General features: G+C 45.1%; 1 protein-coding gene across 4 annotated transcripts in view; it reads right to left on the bottom strand.

Moving 5' to 3' along the window:
- Mtus2 (microtubule associated scaffold protein 2) overlaps positions 1-14223 on the bottom strand; it is a 353013-nt gene that overhangs the window by 83368 nt on the left and 255422 nt on the right. For all 4 annotated transcript variants that reach the window (XM_040751389.1, XM_021234736.2, XM_040751390.1 and 1 more), the window contains one exon: positions 6536-6634. In XM_040751389.1, the coding sequence (XP_040607323.1) occupies positions 6536-6634 (99 nt within the window). The remainder of the gene's footprint in view (positions 1-6535; positions 6635-14223) is intronic.

Raw genomic sequence — 14223 nt, 5'->3', positions numbered from 1 at the left:
CTATCTATCTATCTTCTCTCCCTCCCTCCCTTCCTTCCTCCCTTCCTCCCTTTCTCCCTCCCTTCCTTCCTTTCTTTCTTGTTTCTTAAAGGGTACTTTTAATAAATTTATAAACTTATTATAAAAGCCTTGCAGATAAATAAAAGCATCAAACAGCAAAACCAGCCAGACCCACAGCCTGTACCACATAATGGACTTACAGTTAGAATTGGCATTCGAGAAAGAAGCTATGGGGCTTCACATTAAATTTCACACTGTCTGTATTCAATCTATTTTATGTACTTACTGCCCTTAGACAAATGACTACTGGGAAATCATTCCAGCATCAACTCAGGTAGAAGTCAGGATTCTGAGAATGCAGCGACTCCTTCCTTAGAACCAGCGAGTAATGCTGCAAGCCCCTCCTGCCCTGTACAAGGCCCCTCTAGTGACCTTGTCAAGGTTGGGTGATAACATCTATTCAGGGGTGGAGTGAGAGCTTAGTTCCTACTGTACCAATGTTTTGGGAGCCCCCCAGGTTGGCTTCATATCATGCCCATAGCTACAGATCGGGTCCAAGCTCCTCACCAACTCCCCCTGCTTTTTATCTTCGTTACATTACAAATTGAACCATCTTTCCAGTGATGAGACATGATTCATCATCTGCAGGAAAGCCATTCTCTGTTCCTATTGCAGTGTGAAGGAAGTTGTCACTCCCCACCCTACCTACAAAGCTCCCGTGAGGCAAATGTGAGGTGGTGTAGCTTGCAGAATGAACCAGAAGTTTGTCAGGACCCAAGGGCAGGGTTAGGGAGGGCCAGGAGGGGGGCATTTGAGGTTGAAGTTTGAGTAAGGTAAGACTCCAGGAAAGAGCTCATTGGAAAGGCCATCATGGCCAAGGACTCATGGCCACCATCCCTCCACTGAGGCACAGAGACATACTGTCTGCATAGGTAGCCAGAGAGCCTGCAGGTGCCCATGACTTGATATCTCACATTGTCTTCTGTGCTCAGGCAGAGATGTCCCTTTGTCACCTCGAGTTATTTGGGGGCTCTTTAATCTCAGCAGAAGAGGGACAAAATTTTATTTACTCTGCAACACATTGGAAAGTTAGGTCTAAGGCTGCAACAAGACACCTCTGTCCCATGGTTTCTCTTTGTCATCTTACCTCTGTGAAATGGCTGCCGACTTTATAAAACACATAATGCCCAGGCACTAGGTGTCTGGCACCTCTATCACAGAAAACATTCCCTCCAGAAATCAATGGAAACCGCAGTGAACAAGGCTGTTAGTAGTCTACAAGGTCAGCTCTGAGCCGCACCCCCCCCACTCACTCCGCCCTGTGAATGTATTTTATAGATTCATTTAATTTTTATTTCTGTATATACATGCATGTGCATATGTGAACATGTGTGCAAGCAAACACACAAAAATGAGCCTAGGAGCTGGAGTTCCAGGTAGGTGTGAGCCATCCAACATGGGTGCTGCTGAGATCTGAACTCGGGTCCTCAGCAAGAGTAGTATAGTCTCTTAGTTGCTGAGCCATCTCTCCAGCCCTTCTCCTATTTTTAACTGTCAGATTTCCCTGGCTGGAAAGGATCCCATGACCTACCCCCCCCCCCCCATACACACACTCTTTTTTTTTGAGACAGGGTTTCTCTGTGTAACAGCTTTGGCTGTCCTGGAACACATTCTGTAGACAAGGCTGGCCTTGAACTCATAAAGATCCACCTGTCCCTGCACACCTGGCACCCACATATATCTTTTAAATATTTATTTCATGTGTATGGCTGTTTTGCTTGCATGTATATATGTATATATGTGTACTACACTGTACAATGCTCATGCAGGCTAGATGGGGCATCCAATCCTCTGGAACTGAAGTTACAGATGGTTGTGAGCCACCATGTGTATCCTGGAGGTCCCATCCAGGTCCTCTGCAAGAGCAACAAGTGCTCTGAAGGGCTGAACCATCTTTCTAACCCCAGCACCTACAATAATAATAATAATAATTATTATTATTATTATTGGGGTTGCTATCGCTGTGATGAAACATCATGACCAAAAAGTAAGTTGTGGAGGAAGGGGTTTATTTGGCTTACACTCCTCTAACACAGTTCATCCTTGAAGGAAGTCAGGACAGGAACTCAAGGCAGGGACCTGGAGGCAGGAGCTGATGCAGAGGCCATGGAGGGGCGTTGCTTACTGGCTTGCTCCTCATGACTTGCTCAAGCCACCTTCTTACAGAACCCAGGGCCACCAGGCCAGAGATGGTACCACCTACCATGGACTGGGCCCTTCCCCATCAATCACTAATTAAGAAAATGTCTTACAGCTGTATCTTATGGAGGCATTCTCTCAAGTGAGGCTCCCTCTTTTCCAGTGACTCTAGCTTGTGTCAAGTTGGCATAAAACTAGCCGGCATTGTTATCATTAGGTTAAAAAAAAAGTTAATACTACCATTTCAAGTTACTTTTAAACTGGTACTATTACTACATTGTTTTTATCCATGGACTCAAATTCCCCATATTCAAGTGAATGCATGCAGTCAACTCACATTTCTCCTCTAGGGGTCACCCAGCAACTGACATCCTTGGCCATGTCAGAGGCTCCCCTGAGAACTTTAACTTTTAGAATCAACACAGTAAGCTTAACTACTTAACTACACTAAGTGACCCAGTGAAACAGCCCTTGTTTAGAACTCCTTGTTGTCTGTACCATAATTCTCAAACACTGTCCAGACCTGACCAAAGTCCAGTCCCCAGAGCTTCCCTGTCAGGAGGGAAGCCCTGAGAAATGAGGCTGGCTATGGAGTTCTCTGTTGCTTTCGCTGAAAAGGGTTTGTGATCATGAATCTCAGTGGTCACCATAGCTACACAAATTTACAGTCTTAACAATATGCAAGGGTCCTTACCTCTAAATTAGGAATGTTCAAAGAACTAAACAAGCACTGGCTAGTCATGACATACAGATAGCTGATTTTATATGCTTCTTGCTAGCATTTTTAAGGTCCCAAATACTTAATTCTTGTCATCAAATGTTGTCTCTGTATCTAGCATCCTGCAAGGTCCAGTGGGTGAACAAGGAATGAGGCTTATCCTTGGCCTTCAGTCAACCACTGTCCAAAGGGACCAATCCATGGAAGCATCCCAGGTCCTCTGGCTGCCCTCTGCCCCAGGGTGCTTCCCATTTCTTTATAGGTGGGGCTAGTCCGTGTCTCCAGCATGTCTCACAAAGTTAGCAGCTTGCCCTAAATATAGACTACATCCCAGGGTCCAAATGCTACCCCAGTCACAGTCTTTCAAGCTATCCCACCAGCTGCATGAATCAGATTAGGGCAGAAGGAATCTATGCTGACCGCAATGACATGTGACAGCTTAGCCCCGGGGGAAGCCAGTAACTGGACATCAACACAAAGGTGAATGTCAACAGCTGCTTGCGTGCAAAGGCTGAGGGTCCACCAGTTTGCGTGCAAAGGCTAAGCACTGGGGAGGACACGGCATTTGAAAATGGAAAACAAATATTAAAAATTCATTTGCAGCATCCGGCCACTACCCATAGATGGAACAGGGTGGTTTAATTCGATCTGGAAAGCTTATCAGATATAGCAACAGAGCTGTGCTGGCGTCTGCACATTGATAGTATGACAGAAGGCCATGACCTTCACACTTGTAAACAAGGTGGAAGCAAGGACCAGACACAGCTTTGATAGCTTCTCAGTTGAAGGGAAAGTCCTCCGTGAACTTGGTCACTGTTCTAGCAGAGCCATATTCCAAGGGCATGCGAGGAGTTCTATGTGGACTTGAGGATAGCTTTATTTTTATGAATTTAAACACAGTCAGAAGGTTTTGCAAGACAGAACTATTTTCTTATTTAGTGCTGGCAGTTGTTTACCAGGCATGGTCTAGTGTGCTGCTTTTTTTGTCATCTTGACCCAAACTAGAGTCACCCGGGGGCAAGGGAAGCTTGTTTGAGGAACTGTCTCCATCTGGTTGACCTGTGGGATATTTTACTGTCATTTTGCCTGAATTTAATGAATTATCCTTGAGCTCTGAGGAGGATCGAGGGGCTGGGGTTGAGTGCATAATCAATTATATGTATATGCTGAAGTTTCCAGGCATCCCTAAACTGTGGGGTCTAGAGAGTCTCTTGCCTGGTTAGACATAACTGTAGAGCATTCTCTAAAGCCACGGGGACAGATGTTATCACAGAGGGACTTTCTGGTTCCTATCCTAAAGACACTTCACCCGGATGCTCATCTGTGTCTGATCCCTTGTAACTCACTGGTAAGTGGGAGTAGGGGCTCCCCTGAAAGCCATGAATAGGCACAGTGGGCATTGGCAAGGAGGTGGGGGAACTATAACCCTGACACACTACTGCTGGGAATGCAAATGGAAAATTGCTGTAGGAAGCAATTTGGCACAATTTAAAGAAGTTACATGTAGTTGAATTTTTCTTTGGGCCAATCACTCACTCACTCTCACACACACACACACACACACACACACACAAGAAAACCCAAAACGTGGAGACTTATTAATTATATAAGCCTGACCTTAACTTAGGCTTATTCCTAACTAACTCTTATAACTTAAATGAACCCATATCTTTTAATCTACATTCTTTTATGTGTCTGGTTACCTTTTCTCTGTATTGCCAATCATGTTTCCTCTCTGTCTGTCTGGAGACCCCACCTTTTGCCCAGTGGTCTCTCCTTGCCTGGAAGTTCCACCTATCTCTCCTGCCTGGCTACTGGCCATTCAGCGTTTTATTACACCAATCACAGCAATACAGTGTACAAATATCCCACAACAGTTAAGCTTATCATTACTGCATAAAACAAACATCCAGTGTCCTAGTTAGGGTTTCTACTGCTGTGAAGAGACACCAGGACCACAGCAACTTTTAGAAAGGAAAATATTTGAGTATCTTATAGCTTCAGAGGTTTAGTCCATTATCCTCATGGAGGAACATGGCTGCACACAGGCAGACACAGTGCCAGAGAAGGAGCAGAGAGTTCTACATCTTGATCCATAGGCAGCAGAAAGTGAAGACTGTCACACTGGGCATGGCTTGAGCATATGACACCTCAAAGCCTGCCCCCACAGTGACACACTTCCTCCAACAAGGCCACACCTCCTGTAGTTCTACCCTTATAGGCTCATGTATTGAAACTCAGTCTACTGCTGCTGATGATGTTGGGCAGGTTTAGAAGGTGTGGCCTCGCTGGAGGTCGTCATCACTGGGGGTTAGCTTGGGGTTTTAAAACCTCCCACCATTCCCCGTGACTCTTCTCCAAGTTTCCTGCTTACAGTAGGGGTTGTGAGCTCCTGGCTTACTGCTGAGGTCACCAAGCTGGCTGCTTGCTGACCCACAATGACAGGCATTGGAACTTTAAGCCCTAATAAACTCCTTCTTCTAGAAATTGGCTTGGTCACCACCAAGTCCTTGCACAGCCTCCAAGGATTTGGACCTGACTGGGGTGGCAAGGAAATGAAGAACAGACAGAAAGATGAATACACAGACAAAGAGTTGGGATTAGATGGTCTGGGTTCGTGGTTGGAGAAACCTAAGTATCCTGGAAGCTCACTGAGTTTATTATATAGAGAGGCAGGGTTACTGCACCATCTGAACAAGGAGGCAGGGTTAGCTAACTCTAGCAAGGGCAGTCTCAGTAGGGGAGCAGTCCTCAGGCTGTGAACATAGGGGGAGAAAACATGGTGGCTACTTTTTTTTGCACACACTGTCTGCCTCTGAGACTGAGGCACCGGGTCCTTGATATGTATGCTGTGCTCATGTCAACAGTGCGCAGTCTCACGGGACTTCACACACTCAGGGCTTCTTCCGCTGCCTACAATCCATGCTGTTCTATCACAGCAACAGAAAAGTAGCTAGCACATTGGGGTATGCACCAATGTGGAGGAAGCAGTTATTAAAGAAGACAGTAAAACTGCAACGTATTCCATGCTTCCACGTACATGAAACTTTAGAAAACTACTGTAACTGAATAGACCAGAGATGGTTGGGATTGGGGTTGTGGTGGGTTGGGAGAAGATGGGTGTGTGTTCACTTCATTGAAAGGTGGTAGCCTCATGGGTAAGTGCACCTGTCAAAACTGACCAAGATGTACACTTTACATATAGGTGATTTAGCATGCATTAGCTATTAATTGTTTGGCATTTCATTGATATACATATTTCCATATTTCAACTTTTAAAACATTCATTTTAGGCATGGATTGGAAACAATTCAAAGCTAGATATCATTACATACAACTTCTGTTCTTTCTTCCTTTTATGAAGCACCACTTGAGGTCTAACTTCAAAGTGTCATTTTTCCCCCAACTGAATTATTTTTACGCATTCTCATAAGAGCACATATTCCTTTGCAAAGACATTCTCCCACATGTATGCAGCGTAACTCTTATTTTTATGAGCAAAACCTGTTCCTCTGGTGTGGAATGAGGAAAACCCAGCCTGACACATTGACAGCCATCTGAGGAACTCAGTGGCAATCTCAAACCTCTAGAAACAGCCCCAGCCACACGTGTAAGTACCTGGTGAGTGAAGCTTGGTGGAGGAGGCGGCTGTTCTCTTGGGAGACGACACAGCAGGCTTGTTAGCATCTGCGTCTTTCTGTGCTTCTTTCTTCGTTCCTACACAGTTTGTAAAGAGGAACAGAAAGGGGAAGGGATGGTTATGTGACGCACCATAACACAAATTGCTGTGGAAAAGGCAGCTCAATAAAAGGCAAACAGAACAACAGGAAAATCACTGGATGATTTGTTATTTATAACAGAGGTAATTTAGTCCTAAGTGTCACCTGAAATGTGCCCACTTATCTCTGGTTTGATGAGAACACCTCTGACTCTGGTGGGCCCACTACCCAGTGACCTCACAAAACTTCAAGGAATTGAATTGTCATTGTATTTAGGCATCAACTTGGCCTACTGAGTCCAGGGAGGGATGGAGTAGACAGAAATACCTGCTGAGCCACAGGGGACCTCATCTGGCTCTAATTCATTTCCAGAAGTGACTGAGAGATCACTAAGCCCCCAACAGTTGCAGCTGAACCATCCTGGAATTATTCCAGCTGTACCAGCAGGAAGGATAACTGGCATGGGTGTGACCGAGGGGCACATGCAGGTGCCCTCAGGAGATGACTTGGGTAGGAGTGCCTTCTCTCTGCAAGCTGAAGTCTGCTCATGCTCAGTGTTGCTGGGTAGACTGCCATTGTCCACTACATCACTCATTCGTGCTCCCATGGGACCGTGTGTGCAAGTCACTTTCTCCAGGCCCATGCCTTGATGGCGTAGACATGCAATTACTGACAGACACCAAAGGTCCTTATGCTTTGCAGATTCTCCTTCTTCAAACATTACAATACCATCTTTCATTGCCCATAGATTTATGTTTTAACATGTCCAAATATATCTACTCCCCCACCCCTTTCCAGCTCTGAAGTCTTGAGAGCCATAGTAAAGGTTTGTATGTGTATGTATACACACACACTGAAGGTCTACTGAGGCTGCAGGGGGCTGTGATTTGGAGGCCTTAAGAGCCCACCCACCATCCCCTCTCCTGAAATCACAGGCAACAAACACAGGGCTAACCTCATCCTTCTGTCCCTGCCCTCTGCTTTTATTCTAGATCAACGAATAGGAAAAGAGGCTCCTGGGAATTAAGCAGGGAAACAGTAGCTGCCTCCAAAGTTACCTAATGTGTTTCCTGCTTTACAGTCAAGCTATTCGTGAATATTTAGTTAGCCTGAACAACGTTTTCCATTCTGCTCTCATGAAGCACAGTCTATGGCACCAACTGGAAATTTAATGACTGATAATCTTGACTCTGAAATTCTACTCCTACAAATCTCACTGTGGAGCACTTCTCCAGACATTCCAAAAATATGCTCAAAGACAGTACATAATTTACATAAAATATGTGAACATAAACAAAATTCACATTGAAGACCACCTAAATAAAGTGTGATATATATTCAAGCCATGGGGCACCATGCTGTCATTAAAAAGAATGAATTGTCTCCAAATTGTACTGACATGAAAGGATGTCCACAGTAAATGGAAATGTTAGTTGTTGAATAGGATTCAAGGTATTGTCTCATGTTAGCACACAAAATAACACGTGTGTATTAGGTAACTGGACGTTGAGTAGCGTTGAGTTCTAAGCAGCAGGATTGATGGATTGACTATTTATTTTTGATAAGTTTGCACTGTTCCCATTTCAAGGCAATAGTAAAATGAGAGAGATCAGCCTCAAGTCTATGTGGTGTGTGGAACGACAGGAGGGCCTGGTGGTCTGGGCTCAACCTGTCCCAGGTCTGCCTGGCGTGCCTAACTGTCCTTGTGGTTGGCTCTCTCTTCTCCCCTCCTAGACCTCTGTTTCCCATTGCCTCTATAACAAACGACCTTCCCCAGGCCTCGCTCGGTAGAGTGACTTGGGTGGAACATTCCCTCTGTGTTGTGGTTTGAGTTGAAGTGGCCCCCAGAGGCTCGAGGGACCTGGACACTAGATCTTTAGCTGGTGTCCTGTTTTGGAAGGTTCTGTCACCTTTAGGAGGCAGAACCGGGCTGGGGGAGGCTGGCAACTAAGGGTGGACCTTACAGGTTCCAGCTTGGACCTCATGCTGGTCCCAGCTTTTGCCTCTTCCTATGTGAGGCTCGTGTGTTCCAGGTTTCCGGCTTCCTGTTTTGTGGCCAGCTTCTCTACTTTGGCAGAACACTAATTTTTTTTTCTGTTTTAATTTGCACTGTTCAAAATTTCTTCCAGTCAAACATTTGCTTTAATTTAAAATTTTAATGTGGTACTCACTTGACCCTGAGATACAAAGGGATTTCTCTTTTGGCTTCCGGGGCTGCTAACAACAGCCTGATGCTATGATAAATCTTAACCATTTGTGGGTGATCCATTTTACTCTCTTTCAAAACTCTTAGTACCTCTTATTCTCACACTAGTGTGATCTTTTTAAAAATCCATTATGCAGAGATATCTGATAGACTGGTAGACCACTTTAGCCCACATCCCATGGTTCTTGATACGTGGTTTGTTTTCCTCTGACTTCTCATTTTATGGATGTCCTACTATTTGAGTTCTATCCTGTAGATTATGTCTTACTTTAGACAACGTCCATGTGCTCAGTCACATTCAATATGGCCTAGTTAAGGTCTCTCACTTAATCCTTCTCCCTCTTTCCTCCCCAGCTTAGTGGGTGTTCCCTTTGCCTCCACCAGAGACACCAAGCCTGGCTCGCCCCCTCCTTCCTCATTTCTTCACACTCAGTAGAACACCATCCCCGAGATATACACATTTTCTATCTTTCTGCAGCTAGTCCACCCCCCCCCCCCGCCCTCCAATTCACGGTAATTTCCAAACTCAGACTACAGCAGCCTCTCTGTGTGTCTCTGGCTGAATCCTGCTTCAGACCCCATCATAGGGGACTCCAGGTGCTCCCGCCAATCTCTGGTCCTCTCCCACATTGCACGACAGTTGAGGACCTTGCTTACCCACCCATAGGTCCCAGTAGACAATACGTTCCATGGGAATCACCTACTCACCAAATATTTATAACTAAAATGAGTTGGCTATCTTTGCTAGATAACCACGTTTCCTTTCTCTGAGGAAAATAAAATCAACCTTGAGATGGGGTGAATTCCTGGCTTTTGGAGACCTCCTTGAGCTAGTTAGTGTTTTGTCAACTTGATATACACGAGAGTCATTAGGAAGTGGGAACCCATGTTGAGAAAATGTCTCCATCAGATTAACCTGTGGGCAAGCCTGCGGTACATTTTCTCTTGATGATTGATATGAGCAGAGCCACCCCAGGCAGGTGGTCCTGGAATCTATAAGAAAGCAGGCTGAGAGAGCCATGGGGAGCAAGACAGTAAGCATTTGTCTATGGCCCTTGCTTCAGTTCCAGCCTCCAGGGTCCTGCCCTGACTTCCCACAGTGACAGTGTGTGACCTGCAGGCTGCATTAAATCTTTGCTCCCCAGCTACTTTTGGTCATGGAGTTTTATCACAGCAGTAGAAGCCTGAGACACTATCTTTATTCTCTCCTTCTCATTCCCTCTCCATCGCCTCTCCCCACTTCATAATGAACAGGTCTTTTCTGAGTGGGTGTTGAGAAATCATTGCACACTCTCAAACCAAATGAGCAAGTCTCTGAGGAGCATGGGTTTGTGGGAGGAAAACACACCAGATCTCCTGGGGATTCCAGACACTGCCTGTTCTATTAAATCCGAGAAAATGTGTGTAAGTGAGCAATGGCGGGAAAATTACTCACATTTTGGACACTAAATACAAATAGTCACTAGGGCTTTACTCCTTGGGACTGGTTTTAGTGAGGCAAGCCCAGGGTTTATCTGGTTATTTGCCTCATTTTACTCGGTAATTTAACTTTGACATGAGCTCAAGAGCATAAGAAAATAAATGCTTTGGGGCACATGTGTTTTCCCTCTCCAGGGGAAGAACCCCCTCATGGCCAACTTAGAGTGAATTAAGGATGCCTGTAGTCATTTACTGAGGTGTTGCTGCAATGGCTGTCTAGTTCCTGCCCTCAGAAAGATCCCCACATGGCTTCAGCCATTGTCCATCACATGATTCATCAGGCTGCTCCCGTATACCTGAGGTGGGGTCAGCGTCCCAAGTTAAGAGACCCAGTGAGACAATGGCAAGATAACAGAGCAAGCGTCAGCCTGGAGATGTGGGCGGAGGTTTCTCTCTGGGAAAGAGAAGAGCCAGAGGGAGATTCACTGGGAAGGTAACGCTTGAGCTGGGCTGTAAGGAGGACAGGAGACGAGCAAAGAAAGCCTGAGCCAGAGACTGAACGTTTGTGTATGTATGCCACAGTCTGCAGTCAAAGACAGAGTGTGCAGGGAGGGGACGGGAGGGCTTGTCTGTGCATCCAGCCTGAGTCGTCTCAGATGATGCTCAGGGTCACTGGACCAAAGGAAATACCCTTCCTCTGTTTCCTTTAAACGAAGTTGAACCTCCTCCATGAAAATCCAGTCTCAGGCAAAACAGGGCTGCTTTATAAAACAGTAATTGTTCAATACCGTACCTTTTAGTAAATGGGAAACCATGATTGATGCTAATGGATGAGATAATGATAAATGAAAACCAGAGAGTCAACAGGAAGCTAAACTGTTCTTTGTCCCCTGATGTTTTTTATTTAAACTGAGTTAACTATCGAAGATTACAGATCAAGCCTCAGCCACCCAAATAGCACACACATTAAATAAACCCTCACATCTTCCCTAAATCATCACAGACCATAGGAGAACAGGAAAAAATACACTTTTTCTTCATCTTTGTTACAACCTCTCTAGGCATAACTACAACGAGTTCACTGGATGGCATTATGGACCTATATTGATTTTCTTAATAAAATACAAATTATTTGAAACACTATGATACTGACTTGTGAATAAACAGTCAGAACCCATAGAACTGCTGTCCAGGCGAAGGAGTGGTCACCCGAATGCTCCCAACAGCCAGGAGCAGCAGACCTGTCTCCTTCTTCCCTAATTAGGGCAAGACGGTTTTGCCATGTGTTCCTTTGTTTTAGGTTTTATTGCTCTCATATACCATATCATTGAGTTTAGGAAGGTTAGACCAGTGAAGTCCCACTGCACAGCCTGGCAATTTTCATAAAACACTGTGAGTAATTTTCATCTCTATTGTGTCCTGTGGCCCTGGTTCACCTTCATTGCCAAGCAGCTGCCCATTGCAGACTTGTAACGTATGCATGTAGTCTATCATCAGTTGAAGTTCAAGTTGTTTCTACTAATGGTTCTTAGCAATTCTGAGCGGCGTTGTTTCAGATAGATCCACATGCATCTCTGAATTTCCCACACTGCCCTAGTTTGCTCTCTGGCGATGTGATGAACACCATGACCGAAAACAATGTGCGGACACAAGGGTTTATTTGGCTGACAAGATCACGATCCATTGTGGAGGGACTCAGCGCCAAGCCAGGAACTCAAGACAGGAACCCAGAGGCAGGAACCGAAGCAGAGAACAATGAGGAATACTGTCTTGCTATCCCTGGCACGCTCAGCTACTTTTCTTATACATTCCAGGCTCGCCTGCCTAGGGATGGCACTGCCCACAGAAGGCTGGGCCCTCCTCCATCAATTAGCAATCATGAAAATGGCTCACAGACAAGTTCAAGAGCCAATCTGATGCAAGCATTTCCTCATCTGAGGGTCCTTCTACCCAGGTGTGTCAAGTTGACAGTGGCTAATAACTTATGGCAGTGACCCTAAAGGGTTGTGACAAAAAGATGAGATTCTGCACTCTAAGTGCTTAGTGCATTGCCAGGAATTACACGTGTAAAAAAAAGTATACTTGTTAGTAATATTATATTAGTTACTGCCAACATTTTTGTCTGTATATGTGTGCACACATTCATGTGTGTGCAGGTGCACATGTGTGAGGGCACACATGCATGCATACATGAATATATGGCCAGAGGACAGGCTTAGATGTCGTTCCATAGGAGCCATTTCACTTGGGACTTGGGGCTGGCCAATTAGGTTAGGGTAGGCAGCTGGTGACGTTCAGAGACCCTCCTGTCTCTGCCTCCTCAGTGCTACGATTACAAGCATGCACCACTGTGACTGGATTTTTCATGTTCTGAAGTTCAAACCGTGGTCCTCACAAGGCAAGCACTTAACTCTTGGAGCCATATCCTCAACCCTGTGTGTTTTCAGAACCTGCCTTCTACCTGCTCCAAACCAATTTGTATGTTGAAACCCAATCTCCAATATGATGGTATCAGGAAGGGCAGGGTTTGAGGAATCATATTGCCTGCTGTTGACAAAGCACTCACCTTGCATTTTACAATAGCAGGCTGACCGGGACTAACATAGAACTGTGCCTTGCAGGCTCTCTCTGAGCTAGCTGGCATACTCAGTCACAACTCAGTGAGGCCTTTGCTAGTCTCTTCTTTCTAATTCCAGGGTTAAGTCACTCAGTCAAGGTCACAGAGCTATTATTGGTGACCACAATGGGAATCTGATTCCAATTTTAAGCTCATCCCCAAGCTCCCCCCCACCCATGAAAATCCTACATGGTTGAAACTAGCAATTCATTGAGGCTCATTAATAATTTTGTTCCACTTTTTTCCAGTCACATGGAAAGAAATATATGTGCAAAGTGATCTTTTCAAAAGCCAAAAGGTGTGCACAATTAAAAAGAAAGAAGGACTTGGAATGAGCGCAGACGAGCTGCCTGCTGGCCCACGCTCTGCTGGGTAACTTCTCATGTGTGACACAGGCTGTGTCAGTTCCAAGAACAGGACTCTGGGTACAAGTGTGAGCTTTGCACTCAAATGCATGGGTTTAATTCAAGCTTGCAATTTTCTGGTTTTGTTACTTTGGGCAATTTATCAGATCTCTCCAACACACTTATCAAGGGACTGCAATGTCAGTTTGGCCTGTTAATGTTGATGTTGCCCTGTTACTTAACAGGGCATATATGGGCTATCTAGACAGCTCTGTGTCCTCTCTCATATGTTGTCAGTTCAACAATCAGAATCACTCCTAGGCTGGAAGACTATGTATTTCAGGATCCTGTGTTCTGTGCCCCTATGCTAACTTTTGGTTCTCAGTATGATTCCTTAGCAATCATGATGGAGTTGGACAATGTGTCTTGATCTGACATATTCATATTTGCCTTGAGTGGCATCTGTACTAACCACTTTACAAAATTCAGTGAATTGTAATTTTCTTGGGAAAATGCATATTAATATCCTAGTTGGGAACCGTAAGTCAGAATCATTGTCCTGTATAACCAGCCCTTTAATAGGTTAATAAATGTGCTATATTAGAAAGAGGAGCAGCTTTAGCAAGGACAGACCTCACCCTAAGTCTTGGTCAGCTGCCCAGCTACTCTGATGCTGGGAAAGCCAGATCCCCCATCTATGAGTACAGGAAAAGCAGAGTTCTGTCATACTACTTGGTGTTTAGGAAGCTAGGCAAGAGCCTTTAGGTGAAGTCTGGCATGAGATCATGTTTATGTTTCTGGTGGTCATCATGACAGCCAAGTGCCTACGCCATCACCGTTATGTGACCAATACGTGGGTATGTGGAATGAGTATCAGGAGGGCAGTGAGTGGCTGGGAAACAAAATCTAAAAGAAAGGGATAAGAGACAGAGCGAACAGTGGGAAAGAAATTGAGACACAATGTAGCTTGACTTAGCAATGTAGCTGCAGGTGCAGGAAGG

This window comes from Mesocricetus auratus, unplaced genomic scaffold, assembly GCF_017639785.1.
Source record: "Mesocricetus auratus isolate SY011 unplaced genomic scaffold, BCM_Maur_2.0 Super-Scaffold_100008, whole genome shotgun sequence".
NCBI lineage: Eukaryota > Metazoa > Chordata > Mammalia > Rodentia > Cricetidae > Mesocricetus > Mesocricetus auratus.
The sequence above is the reverse complement of the archived record's forward strand: the minus strand, read 5'-3'. Positions and strand labels throughout refer to the sequence as shown.